Source organism: Nelusetta ayraudi, unplaced genomic scaffold (assembly GCF_046127955.1).
Source record: "Nelusetta ayraudi isolate G7.1 ecotype Tasmania unplaced genomic scaffold, CSIRO-AGI_Nayr_v1 ptg000016l, whole genome shotgun sequence".
Classification (NCBI taxonomy): Eukaryota; Metazoa; Chordata; class Actinopteri; order Tetraodontiformes; family Monacanthidae; genus Nelusetta; species Nelusetta ayraudi.
The window spans coordinates 7,314,085-7,327,500 of record NW_027466066.1 but is presented as its reverse complement, the minus strand read 5'-3'; the positions used below and the strand labels follow the sequence as shown (position 1 = coordinate 7,327,500).

The window sequence follows — 13,416 nt, the reverse complement described above, 5'->3', positions numbered from 1 at the left end:
CGGAGGGGACAGCCACACGTGACTTGCAGCCACTGCTGTTTACCACTGGTGCGGCAGACTGTGCGTTGTCGAACAAATCAACACTTTCTACTTCAATAGCAGAAGAGATAACGGCGGACAATCTGCTCGTATGCTACAGATAAATCAAGCTGACGTCACAGTGACGCAACAACACCGCTGCCCTCGGCAAGTGGGACTATCTGTCCGTGGATAACATCTCATCCCTTCCCGTTAATATGCTGCAGCGGGAACTCAGCGTTTGCATTTGGAAAACGGCCGAATGTGTCATTATTACATCGTGTGGACTTGAAAACGACCGTCCAAGTAAACATTTGACTGTGCGGGAAAACGGTCCGTGAATGTTGCCTGAAGGTTGCTTTTCAACCTTGAAAGAATAAAGGCTACCTTATGCGTTCGCTCTTTGAAAACGCGATTACGTTTCGAAATGAAGACCTATCTTTTTCCTTGTGATAAAAATAAATAAATAATAATAAATATGGAAACGACAGATGTAACTGCAAATTGCACATGTAGCAGGGAGACTTGCGAGGGAACGTGTTGTGTTCTCCACTAGGGGGCAGCATATTAATGCTACAGTATCAGAAAAGCCGCACCGCTTTCGATACCCTAATCAAATATAGGACAGGGGTCACCAACCTTTTTGGCACTGAGAGCTACTTCATGGGTCCTTAGCCGTATGAAAGGCTACCAGTTTGCTAGATTCTCCTGAAATAACAAACTCTCTTGAGTTACACATTATTATTAATGATTGATACTCTTCTATGTGAAGACACTTATCAAGCTCATGAGTTCTCAATAATTATCAAAAATGACTTAACAAGGTTCTGTGGGTCTGCGGGCTACTCATGAGGTCCTTGGGGGCTACCTGGTGCCTGCGGGCACCACGTTGGTGACCCCTGCTATAGGATATATCTTTAAGTTTATAGCTTCAATGTCGCTAATTGTTTAATTAATTATTCGTAACTTCTGATACTGGGCTGCACCAACTCACGAGAAAGAAAAGAATTCATCAAATACAGTTTGACATTTATTATAATAGTCAAATGTACAATTCAGTTCAAGATGCATGCAAAAAATAAAAAAAAAATCACTTCATACATCTCATGTGAAACCAGCACGAGACTCAAACTTAACAACAGTTTCAAACGAATCTACTTGTACACTCTTTATTAAGACATATGATGTTTCCAAACACTTTTGACAGTCATACTAGGAGCTGTTCTCGTGAACTGATGAATGAATGTGGAATATGCTGCCCAGAATAAGTCAGTCGGAAAGTTAGCAATTAGGCCTACAAATTTCACTTAAAATTGTTCTCTTTTCACACAACACCCGTGATGTCATTTGTCACAAACAGTTTCAAAAGGTGGGAAGGTTTGACACGATAAATAGAAAATGTTGTCACACTAAAGCATTACAAAGAGAAGAGATGAAGTATAAAAAATACAAAATAGAGGATTCAATCCCCCTTCTCACCCATTTCATTTAAAAACAAAACGGCAGCTGTGACAGTTGCATTCAAAGTGCATTCTCGTCTGTTTAGGATTATTTAAATAGCTAGCAAACATACTGATTGTAAGATGAAACAGTTCTGCTGTACCAGTAAAATTATAAGGGGAATGACTTGAAATGAAACAAAATGTGAAGCCGGAATGCAAATAAATCCTTTGCTTGGAAAGGAAGTCTGAAAATATTAGTGCAAGAACAAAACAGTAACACTGAATTGGGAAAGGGATAAATATCCCTTTGTTGAGCAGAGGGAAAAGTGGTTTGTGAGGAAGTGCTTTGGATTTGGGGTTACAAAAAACAGCTTGCACATAACAACATTTTCACCTTTTTTTTTTAACAACACACACAGAGCTCTTACGCCTTGTGGCTTCCTTAATAGGTGAAAAAACAGACAAAGCTTTGTGATTTTTTTTTTTTTTGTCCTATTTTGAACTCAATACATCTCAACATCCTCAGACTCGTTGGTTATGGTGGAGTTACGGGTCTGCGATGTCAAGGAATTCCCTTTTGGGTGGCGCTGCCCCTCTGTACCAGGCACAAGAGTCATCGCTCCTCTTGATGCAAGCAAAGTGTTGAGCCTGCTGTCCGTTAACTGTCCTCTCGATCACCCAGTCCAACCACAGGCACTCCGCCGGCCCGCTGATGGCGCACGGGACGGATGTGCAGCGAGTAATCTGAAGACCAGATACAAATCGTAAGAATTGGGATTCACAACGCAAAAAATGAAATCAAACTTTGCTCGCAGCAACGGATGGGACTGTACCCTGCAATCACAGCCCATTGCGTAGTGCTGAGTCAGGCTCTTCTTCTGGGTGGCACTTGTGGACTCCCAGGCCATGATGAAGTTGCAGAGTGTGACGTGCACTGTCCCGTCAGCCTCCAGTTTGCCTTGCGAGTGAAGAGAGAAAGGGGAATTTGCACGTGTCGGAAGCTGATGTGATATTTATTCGCATAATGTGGAAATTTAGAATCAGGAGGGGTACCTGTGATGAGATACTCTTTGCCGCTTGTCTCCAGAGTCACACCGCACTGTGCAGAGGAGGGGGCAGTGAAGATGGCTTCGATGTCCTGGTCAGGACCTTTGAACATCTGATGAGAAAAACACACATTTAATTTCATTGTGGGGTTTTAAGGTTTTACACCTGCATTGAAAATACAATCGCGCACACACCTTGATCTGTTTGATGCCATACTTGATCCTCTTGATTGGGTTCCCGTAGACGTCGTTGCCGGCGTCGACCTCCTCCTGGCCGACCAGCCTCGCCCTGATCACTGGAAGGACACGACAACAACAACGCCCAACACATTAATTCTGGCTGCATGTAAAGGCAACAAAGGATTAAGACAAACGCTGCTCAAATACTGCTGTTTTTGTTTGCAACAATCCGGTGGGTTTGGTGGGTTTGGCGGGGTTGGCCGCGGCGCATTGCTGTGGCTTGGATCTGAGGGGCGTGCACACGCCAGGTGCTGGGAAGACGGAGGCAACATGAGTGTTTCATCAGCTGCAATCAGAGGGAGGAATGTGCTCGGCCTGCTCCACAGGCTAACGCAGGAGGAAGCCAGTCAGCAAAAAATTTGAAAAGCCGAACTAAAACGCTCCCCCCACCACCACCCCAGGCTTCACTGCCGGCCTGCCTCTCCCCCTGTCTGCACAAAGGTGCTGACATGCAATTAAATAAAAAAAAAAAACACACAACTTATTTTCTCATGCAACCTCTCTCTTTTTTGTCCCTTTTGAGGTTTCATCCAGCAGACTTTGCCAGGTTTTGTATAAAGACGAAAGGGTGGGGGGGGGGGGGGGGGGAGAAAAAAAAAAGTCAGCTCAAGTGGAAAAAATATTATCAGAGCCATGCAGACGTGCTGGTGCGTATTTAGAACCCCGAAAAACGTGACTCACTCATTCTGTCATGCGAATCCACATCCTCGTTGTGCCGATCGTGTGCCACAAGCAGTTAAATACCTGTGGATTGCCGACGGACGAGCGTGTCGCAGAATTGTGTTTGAAAATCGCTCACGTTAGTGAAGCAGGGCCGAGCTAATGCAAACCAGATGTTTCCCCCTGAGGTTACTTTCCCATGGTGGCAGCTACCGACCACCTCAAACCGTCACTCCTACCCCGCTTCCTCAGCAAACAAGATCCAGCCCTTTATAGGGTTTTTTTTTTTTTTTGGGGTAAAAGCAGCGGAGGTGGGAATCTGCAAGCCACATGTGCCCTAATTCGATGACAATAGAGTCACAGAGAAGATCTCCTTTTAAGGGTCGGTTGAGGAGTCGACCCCGCAGAGGAAAAAAGACAGGGAGGGAGAAAACGAGAGCATGTGTGCACAGATGGTGGGAGCGCTGAGGGTCGGCAGAAGACAGGACAGAATAAAAAAAGAGGGGAGAGAAGTCAAATTCACAAGATGACAGGCAGAGAGGGGAGCAGAGGGGAGGGCAGCACAGCAGGACTCAGTCGGCCTCCAGAGGGGAGCAGAAGAAGGTTCAGAAACCGCAGAGCTGCAGGAGCCGTGCAACTTTCCGACCTGGTCGCCGTGATGCACAGCAGATGTAGCGGACAACAGGCAACAATGGGCGCGGCGCAGAATGACAGAGGCAGGAGATTATTTCCGACTGCACATGATGAGCTCAAACAAAACCGAGCCAGTAGCGGCGGTAAACACACACGCGCACACACACACTCACACAAAATGAAACCCATCCATCTATAAAGTAGAGAAATGGGTAATTCCCCTACAACTGAGCACACAATCACACACAGATGTCTTCTTCGTCACTACATATGAAGTAGGGCAGGTGACAATAAGCCAATGAAAGAAAATTAAATCCAACTCTTCGACAGTTCAGTTTGGCCTGCTGAGGATGATCAGTTTCAATTGGTTTGCAATAAGTTCTAATAAAAATAAACTCTCGCTAATAACTTTCTCAGAGCCCAATTTTCTACCAATTTACACTGACTACCTCAAACACCCTGAACATGCTGATGTTTACTGGATCAGGATGACTGAGCCGTTTAAAAAAAAAAAACATTGAAACCATCTAATTTTCCACTTACTCAAACAAATAAGCACATTATTTTGCATGCAGTGCTGCGGTTCGCGAGGGACCTTTAAAAACAAAAGGGAGTTGAGAAAAAGGAGAAGACGGTGAATGCATGTCATGTAATTGCAGGGCCCGCGCACCCGTTTCCCTCCTGGAGAAGCCGCAAAAGCGGTCAAGCTCGTAAACGAGACAATCCCGGCCGACAAATTCAGGCCAACTTCCTGCAGAGCGGACCCGTGCGGAATGCACCAGCGTCAGTTTGGTGTGGCCAGAAGCCACCAGGTCGACGGCACTCCCATGGCATCGCGTCAAAATTGATAAGTTCCGCTTCCCGCGTGGCCTTTTTGGCATTTTTGCCTCCGTCCCTCCTGTCGCGCGGGTCGCACGTGATGCCGTGCAAGCGTTTGCCGCGCCGCACTTAAACAGGTGAGTCAGTTTTCCAAATCAAACAACCAGAGTCCGCTCGAGGCGTGCAACACTGTTTGTTCTGGTGCAAAGGAAAGTTAAAAGCGGCAATAGCTGCATTTCCATTACCCCTAGAATTGCGCAAAACCTACATGTCGCAATAAAAAACTGGTCATGGAAACCTCTCAACCATCGCTCAGATGTTTTGACGTTCTCATGAGGTGGTTTTTTAGACGTATCGATGTAGAGGTGTATCGCAAAAGCCCCATGGAAACACTTTTTTAACCTGTAGTAACCAAAGAGAAAAATATAACGAGGTGCTTCTTGACAGCAAACAAATGTAAACAAACAAAAGCAAACGTAATCCTCATAAATCTCGCTGGACGAGATTTTACAAGAATTACGTCACGCGAGACGAGATTTTATGAGAATTACGCGCTTCACGCCATTCAATGGAAACACCTGCAAATGGCAATTGTACTTTGTCGAACTTTTATAAAAATATCGCTTTTATTTAGCGAAAAACTGTAATGGAAGCGCAGCTAGTGAATTCCTCTTTCTTTCCTTGGGATGTGAGTTCGTGTGAAGAGAATTGTGAAAATAACTGAAGTGTGTAGAGTGTGCCAGCTCCTCAGCTAAATAATGTTCCTGTTTTTATAGTTTGACCAAAAAAAGGACGGGGGCCGAGGGGGGAGGTGAGCTTCTGTTTACAACTTTGGCTGACTCATGCTGTTTTTTTTCCTCTTACTGGAATGTTGGAAGAAATAACAGGATCCACCAGGAAAAGGAAAATAATTTTCAATGGCGCTTTGTCAAAGTGGGCTTTCCCTTTACATATCTCAACTTTCCTCCCATAAATAAAACACCATATTAGGCAGAATACGACGTAGAAACGCTGCATGCGAGGCATCGACCTCGCTCAAAGGTCTGCCCGTCTTCCCGCTTCTCAGGGATGTTCACTGGAAACACACTGAAACTAAGAAGTGTACGAGCCGTTCTCTCGCTCTTGAGTAATTTTCCATCGGCTCCAGACGCTCTGACTGACTCTGCGTCTGCGCGGCTTAAGTAATACTTTCACTTCAGGAAAAAAAAAAAGTGTCTAAGTGGGGGGTTCCTCCGAGCGAGCAGGCCTCGCCTCGCCTGAGTGTTAACGGTGTGAAAACACAGCCAAGGACACTCTCAGCTGCACAAACGGTGCTACGTTCAACTGGAATTCTTTTAGCGTGAATCCGTGAATCCTCGCTGTCATTCACAAACCAGCGCCAAAAACACAGATTGCTTGCCTACGCTGAGAGGAAAGCCTGCCGTGCAGAGGCGGAGCCAGCCGACGTAGGTGAGGACCTTTTGTTTTGAAGGCAGCATCTCGTCACTTTGCGACACCCAGTCATTTTCTGTGTAGCGCCCAGCAACAACATCACAATTTTCCCCTCTGGGAACTGGGAAAAAGAGCCAAGCTGAAGTCTCCAGTGACACTGCTACTGCACAAAATATTACAGCGCCACATTCTGGGACACAAGGCTTGGTACGGTTGCATTTGGCCCAAGTAAAGCCTTCCTTCCCTGTACAAGTCATAAAAATCTCAATAATGTTTTTTTTCTGTTCATTAGCACGCTCTGGCTAAGAATCATAGTCGATGTCACAGCATGAAACCCTCCGTAATGAAATCAACGTGAGCTGGAACTTGAATAGGTCCAAATTACACAAAAAAGTTCCCTTTTGACAAAACATTTTGACCACTCTGAGATGATCCCAGTGGAAATGTGTCCCCCTCCTCCTAAGGAATCCACTGGAAACAAATCCCCCCCGCCCCCCTTTTGAATATAGGCACGCTTCTGTACACATACCACACACCGGGCCAGTAAAAGAGTCCTCAGCAAACCTGAGGTTAAATATCAGCACAAGTCAGTCACTGTTAGGGCCACTCGTTCGGGGAAGGGTCTACATACATTTTGGCGCACGCAACAGGCGGCGATTTATAATAAGAGGAATCTTGCATTGCCTTCGGGAAAAGGCTCGAGTCAACAGCCAGGTCACTGCCTCTGGACAGGAAGCTGGCAGGAGTTGATTCAAAGCAACGTTTGCGAGATAAGGTGAAAAGTTGGCTCATGGTGATGAGCAAGTAAAGCTGAAAGACAAATGAGCGTGTGTGCAAAAAAAAAGGGAACAACTCTGATTGGCTTTTTTTTTTCTTTTTTTTTTAGCTTAAAAATAGCAGGAAGGGACAAAGCAAGAAACGGTTTTCAATACGTCTGTCCCTTGTTTGCGTAAAATCATTTCGAATGTTTCAATAGAAAAAAGAGCTTCAGAACATCTGTCACACGGGAAAAACAATAGGAGCTAATAGACAGAGACGGAGCAGAAGAGGGAAGTGGAGAAAAAGGCTGAGAGAGACAGAAAATTCCACCCTCTGCACCCCCCCTCTGACACCTCCCCCTTGTAACTGTAAACACAAAGAGTGGGGCAACTTTTTCCCCTCTCTGCGTTTTCACTTCTTTCTTTTTTTTTCCCGGAATCACGGCCACCGAGACCGAAGGGACGAGGAGGAAAATGCTCCCTTTCTGGGGAACTCATCTCTGGCACTTACCCACGTCTGAGTTGCAGAAGGCCTGCTGAGGATGAGCCGGAGAGCAGCTGCAGGCTTCGGCTATTTCTTGCACTCGCCACAGGAACAGGATGGCCACGGTGACGAAATAACTGTTTGCCGTCCAAGACATCTTTGAAGCCTATGAATGCTAGAAGTCCTTGTTAAAAAAAAAAAAAAGAAGTAGAAAGAAGGAAGAAAGGGATAAAAAAAAATAAGAAAAAAAAATAGGAAGTAATAATAACAAGGTGTCCTCCGGCTTCTACAGACGATCCGCTTGTCGGAGATGCACAAGACGTCAGAGGGAGTTCATTCCTGTCAGAGCGTGTGCTCGAGAGGCTCCTCCAGCTCAATCTGTTTTTCCACCAGCGTCTGCAGCTGTTTTTATTCCTGCAGGCTGCCGCTGATGACTGGCCGGGCTCCTCCCACCCGCCCGTGGTGTCAGCCAGTGAGCAGACGGCAGCTCTTAGGTCAGGAGCTCCCAGCGTTTTCACACTTGCTCCCTCCAGGCCGGGTCGCCGGACAGCGCCTTCGCTGGCGGGGGAGGCAGATTGCGCTCGTCTGGAACTGGGAGTGGAGGGTGTGAGGGGTGACACAGAGGATGCAAGTGTGAGGTCACCCTCGGCCGCACGCACGCACGTACTTTTTTCTTTTTAGTTTCTTGCCACAGCTTCCTCAAACCGCAACCTCAACTTTTACCTTAAACAAAAAAAAAAAAAAGGAGCCAAAGTGTAATTTCCAATAAGTGCAGCGCAATGGCACAGCGCTGAAGTCGTGACCCCGGTGGTAGAGAGGTCGCAGCGGGCCACCAAGACACAGCCCACAGCACTGAGTGGACATTGAGGGCAAAGTGAATGGAAGAGTTTAATTGTTAGAAGATACTTTAATCTCTATTAATCTCTTTTAGTAGCCTGAGCCAATACTTCAATCGTCTAGCAGTACCAGTACGTACGAGCTAACTTGATTCCTGACCGTTACGTTGTAAATCTTCTTTCTTCTACTTTGCTGTCAGTTTATTTTCAGACTGGGTCATTCGGTCAATCTGCTTGTTCCCGTTCAGGGGCAGCAGATAAAAAATGTCAGCATGACACTGACACTGTGCCACGCTTGTGTTGGTATCAAGCAAACAAAGGACAGAATAATACTAATAGTGTGTATATACATATGTGTAGAAATAGGAAGAGGAAACATGGACAAATCATCCATGTAATCTTTTTACATGATATTTATTAATAAATTAATAAATAATTAATATATGTACAATGAAAATAAGTAGAGACGTGTTGTGTGTCTTGACTTGTGCCAGTGCATTTTATTCCAGGAGGTCTTAAATTCTGCATTCACTGTTTTTATCTACCTGAATAAGTTTGGGGCACATTTGCAGATTTTATTCACTGATAATGACAAGTTAGAGCCCGAGTTACTCGAGTTAACATAATCTGAAAATGACCGTGAAGCATACTGGGGGAAAGGTTCCCTGGAGTTTTAGTTAGCGTTGCCAACTTTCATTCAGAAAAATAGAGCACGCCTCCCGCAGTGGCCGGGGCCATGACCATCACAGGCCAGTGGCTCGCTAGTAGTGGTAAATCATAACTTAAAATAGGGTTTTAAAAAGTATATAGTTCACATAGTTTGAACTGCACTGTTACCAGTAGACATTAGAAATAAGAGGAATGTTTAAATTGTATTGAAACCTTTTAATTGACATATTTTTACGCAGCAATCAATAAAGCGCAGGTTGGATGGCTTTTTACAGAGGAATTATAAAGCTGAAAAGAACAAGCGATCCTGATTCATAGCCTACTCTACGCAAGCTAGCTACACAGCCAGTACGCAGTTCTTGTGAATGGGTTGTGCAATGATATCGGAGGTGAATCAAAAATACATCTACGTTCAAGACAACTCAGAAATACAGGACAAACCCGTCCATTTCACTGTCAAATACGGGACAATTTTGTATTTTAAGACACGGTTGGCAACTCCAGTTTTAGTACAACTTTTTTTATGTCAAGTTTTAACAGTCGCGGGAATTCTCAGCCTGCAGCGGGTCACAGTGATCTGTGGCTCTTCAGTGGCTGTTTACACACGTTCAAGTGTCAGTAACCAATAAAACTCTGCAACGCAAATTACTGACGGGGAAATAGAGGAGTGGAGTGACATCACCCCGCTTAAACTTAATAGATTCAGTCTGGCAGCAATTTCCCTGCACATAATTGACACAAGCGCCCCCGGGGCGAGCGTCATGCTGCAGTCACATTCCCCTGATTGTTTCCCAGCGCAAGGCACCAAAAATAATGGCTTCTTTTGTGGAAACATCCGCCGAGGCGGGGCGGCGCAGGAGGCTAACAGCTAGCGAGTTTTGTTTTTCTTTAAGGTGGTGGTCGGTTGGTTGTTTGGTGTTCCCGGGGAGGGCGGATCAGGCTTGGAAGCGGCAGATGAGAGCGGGCGAGGCCGTGCGCGGCGTCTGCAAGGATCAGAGGCGGCGGTGCGGTGCAATAAAGAGGACAGAAGACAGAGTGTTCAAACAGGCTGTTTTCGCCGTGACTGCTTGGCTCCCTGACATCATATTTGGCAGCCGAGCGGCGGCTCCCTGGCCTCTCTGGCAAATACCTCTTCTTCTCCTTTTCCACAGTCGAGCATTTTTGCCTGTTTTCTTTTCCACATGACTCTGTTCCTTGGCTTGTGTATAAAAACAGGCGCGGGCCGAGTAGCAGGAACAGAGGAGAGGGAGTTGGGGGACGACCAACCGACTGAAAGTTCCCCGTGGTGTACCCTCGCTTTCTCAGACCTTTGTTTTTCTGCCGACCTCTGGGGACAGCGGGATGTTTAGCCCTGTGTTTACAGCCAGTTTTAACCTTCCAGAATCTATGCTTCTTGTGTGTTTGGAGCAGCTCAACGGCCAAACAAAGCGCTTCACCGGGGATCGTTGCCACTCGTCTGGAAGAAGTAGAAACAAGTGTAAAAAATAAGATATAGAATGCAAAAGATAGAAAACACCTCAATATTTACAGAAATGAAATGAAATGATTCACAGTGTGACATTGCAGCTGTACTTTCCCGATCACGGGTTTTAGCGCAAACCGTCTCAAAAGTGGACCAAGCGTAGGGGTCTCATTTCAAGAAGAGTTCATGTTCATGGTCAAGACACCGTCACGGTAAATTTTGCACAACACGGGGGACCTCAAATGCGACACATGCATGTCTCATCGTCTCAATGTTCAAAATGTCTGCATTGCAACGGTGATGCCGGCGGCTGGGCGGAAGGAAGGAAAATTCCGAAATCGCCCGAGAAATTTGGCAAGACGCTATGACTCGCGCGGGCCGAGTGGCAGTTGCCAGGCACAAACACACACACAACGCACACGCGTACACACACAGCAACACAGATGTTGGGCGTAGGAGTTTGAAATTAAGACGCATGAAAGGAATGACACATCCGAGAACCAAACTTGCTTCCATCATCTCCTTTTTTTGTTTCAGACAAAAGGCCTCCGGAACGAGCCCACCGCCTCCTGTCCAAGCAGCCCACCTCCCTTACGTCGAGATGTCGACTGATGTGGTGGGCTCGGCTGTGCATGCGGCCGCCGCTCGGGGGCTCTGCGTTCTTTTAATGACCTCACCATGCGGCTATTCCCGGCCCTCTTCCCAACTCCCGCTTTAGAACGGGAGTTTTTTGTTTTTTTTCTTTAACTCGCCAGTGAAGATTTGGATGATTATATCAACATTTGGTTTTCATTTGTTGAAATGCAATGTAAGCAGCACCCCCCGAGTCCCCACCACCTCGGCCCCCACTACAAACGCCAGAAAGGGACTTAGCACTGGCCTCGAACCTCCATCCGCTAAATTACAGGCTGGCAAGGCCAAGAATACTCTCAACAGGAAGTGCTCGGCAAGGCAGAAAGAGGGGTCTCATTGTGGGAACTGGTGAGCGCCGTGCCACATCCTCTCACTCCCTCTCCCCTCCAACGCACCGTCAGCTGCGCACGTCCCACATGACCTGACCACCACCACCTCGGAGCCCTTCTCCTCCCACCACCCAGATCATCCATCCTCTCCAGCATATCAGAGCATCATTGTTTTGAAGTGACCTTGACCAACGCCCGGCTCTGAATTGCATTATTTCCCATTCATCAGTGATCGGGGGACAGCCAGAGCCCATGAATCAGCCTTAATGAATCTCATCTTAGCCACCGGGGGCTGGAGGAAAACATCTGTTAAAACACTGAGGTTCCGCCGCAGAGTCTGGGGTCACGTGGGCCCTCAGCCTTGAGTCACCGTGAGTCTGGCCACAAACCATGCAGCAGCATTAGCGCACTTAAGGAGAAGAATTGTTTTAATGTTCGCAGGAACTTTCACTTTTACGTAACAGCGGCAAGTCATAAGAATTGCTGTGGGCAGTGTTGGGCAGTTATTTCCACTGAAACGCCAGCAGGCTGTGACGAAACAGTGTGTTGCAATTTTTTTTTTTTTTCGTATCAGAAAGAGACCGTGTGTACCATCAGATTAATCCGGAGCTGGAGGAACCTTAATCATTGATCTTAATTTAAACACAGCCAGTAGACATGAAGTAAGAACTTATTTAAAGTTGTTTAGAACAGGCAACAACAGCGATGTTCCATTTTATACCCTGTTTTTTGAAAAATGTTGTGAATATGACTGAACTTAAAACATTTTATTTCATCAGTGCAAACTTGGAAAAAAACATCATTGTCATTCCCACCATATTTTCTGGGTTTCCCCCGTCACGACACACGTCACAACACATTTAATTTTTTCAATAATTGAAGAAAAAACAAAACGTGGAAATCGAATTAAAGGATGTTCATTGAGATTGCAATTATCACCGATCAGAAAACCAAAAAGGATTAAAAAAAAAAAAAAAAAATGGTCAGACACCAGACAAGCAACAGCCAGTAGGAGAAGATTACAGCAAGATATTCCCCGCGGCAAAACACGTGCGTGTGTAATTACGAAATACCTACCAGTAAACGCTGCCTGCTGCCGTTCTACCTGCCAATGAATCACTGCGCTTGCCCTGAACCGTGAGAGAGCATGTGATGGGAGTCGTCTTTAAGCAAACACACTGACAATGTTATTGTGCTGCGTCATGATTGGTGGCAGCCAGCACCTTCCGAACACACACATCCATAAACACACGCATCTGAGTCACCCGGTTCTATGCCTCTGTATGGCTAGTTGGCCATGGCTGGTATGGGAATGCATGCAATCAGGTACAGGTTTACTGTAAGCTGCGCGGCGTAGACATGGGATGACTTTTAGAAAAGATTCCATGAGTCATGAGGAGAAAATCTTGGTTCCACCGACGCAAATCGAGATAAGACGACTCTTTAGACGTGAATTCACTTCCCCTCTCACCTCCCTGAGCGGAAACGGAATTTATTTTCGATTCGATGAATATCATTCTGAACAAATGACTCAGAAAAGTCTGAATCTAGAGTGACCTTACAATGGTATGGTTACACTTTGCCAGCTAACTCAGGCTTCACTATCTTACATCACATGTCGCAGCCTATGTTTCAAATGAAATCACTTTTCAGCACTGAAAGCATGAAATCATTTATTTTCTTTGATTACCTTCATTCATTGATGCCATCTCCTGCACAGGTGCGCTGGCATTTAATTCATTTTATCTTCTTGTTGCACTAATTTTGATCTTGTTGGATTGATTTTATTGATGACATTGTTGATAATCTTCGTGTGTAATGAAGCGAGCGAGTAAGTGAGTGGTTTCCCTCGTCGCTGTGTGACAGACTGCTGGCACAAATTCCAATTTGAAGCCCAATTGGCTCTTGTTCTGCTTTCATAGGAGAAAAAAGAAACACACACACAGTGCTAGAGAA

At 45.9% G+C, this 13,416-nt stretch overlaps 1 protein-coding gene across 1 annotated transcript; it reads right to left on the bottom strand.

Annotated features, from left to right (window-relative positions):
* Positions 1-1,035: 1,035 nt before the first annotated feature.
* On the bottom strand, positions 1,036-7,909 carry timp2b (TIMP metallopeptidase inhibitor 2b). Its single transcript, XM_076024309.1, has 5 exons — positions 7,559-7,909; positions 2,702-2,802; positions 2,514-2,619; positions 2,294-2,418; positions 1,036-2,204 (listed from the first exon to the last, which is right to left on the bottom strand). Exons 1-5 carry the CDS (start codon positions 7,686-7,688, stop codon positions 2,007-2,009), a joined length of 660 nt encoding a protein of 219 aa, XP_075880424.1. The 5' UTR covers positions 7,689-7,909; the 3' UTR covers positions 1,036-2,006.
* Between the last annotated feature and the right edge of the window lie 5,507 nt (positions 7,910-13,416).

What these genes read in the sequence shown, in the direction of transcription:
- timp2b (XM_076024309.1), bottom strand. Translation starts at nt 7,688, where the DNA reads ATGTCTTGGACGGCAAACAGTTATTTCGTCACCGTGGCCATCCTGTTC. An exon ending in CTTCTGCAACTCAGACGTGG is followed by an intron (nt 2,803 to 7,558) that starts GTAAGTGCCAGA and finishes GTGTCCTTCCAG; the next exon opens with TGATCAGGGCGAGGCTGGTC. An exon ending in ATGGCATCAAACAGATCAAG is followed by an intron (nt 2,620 to 2,701) that starts GTGTGTGCGCGA and finishes TTTTCTCATCAG; the next exon opens with ATGTTCAAAGGTCCTGACCA.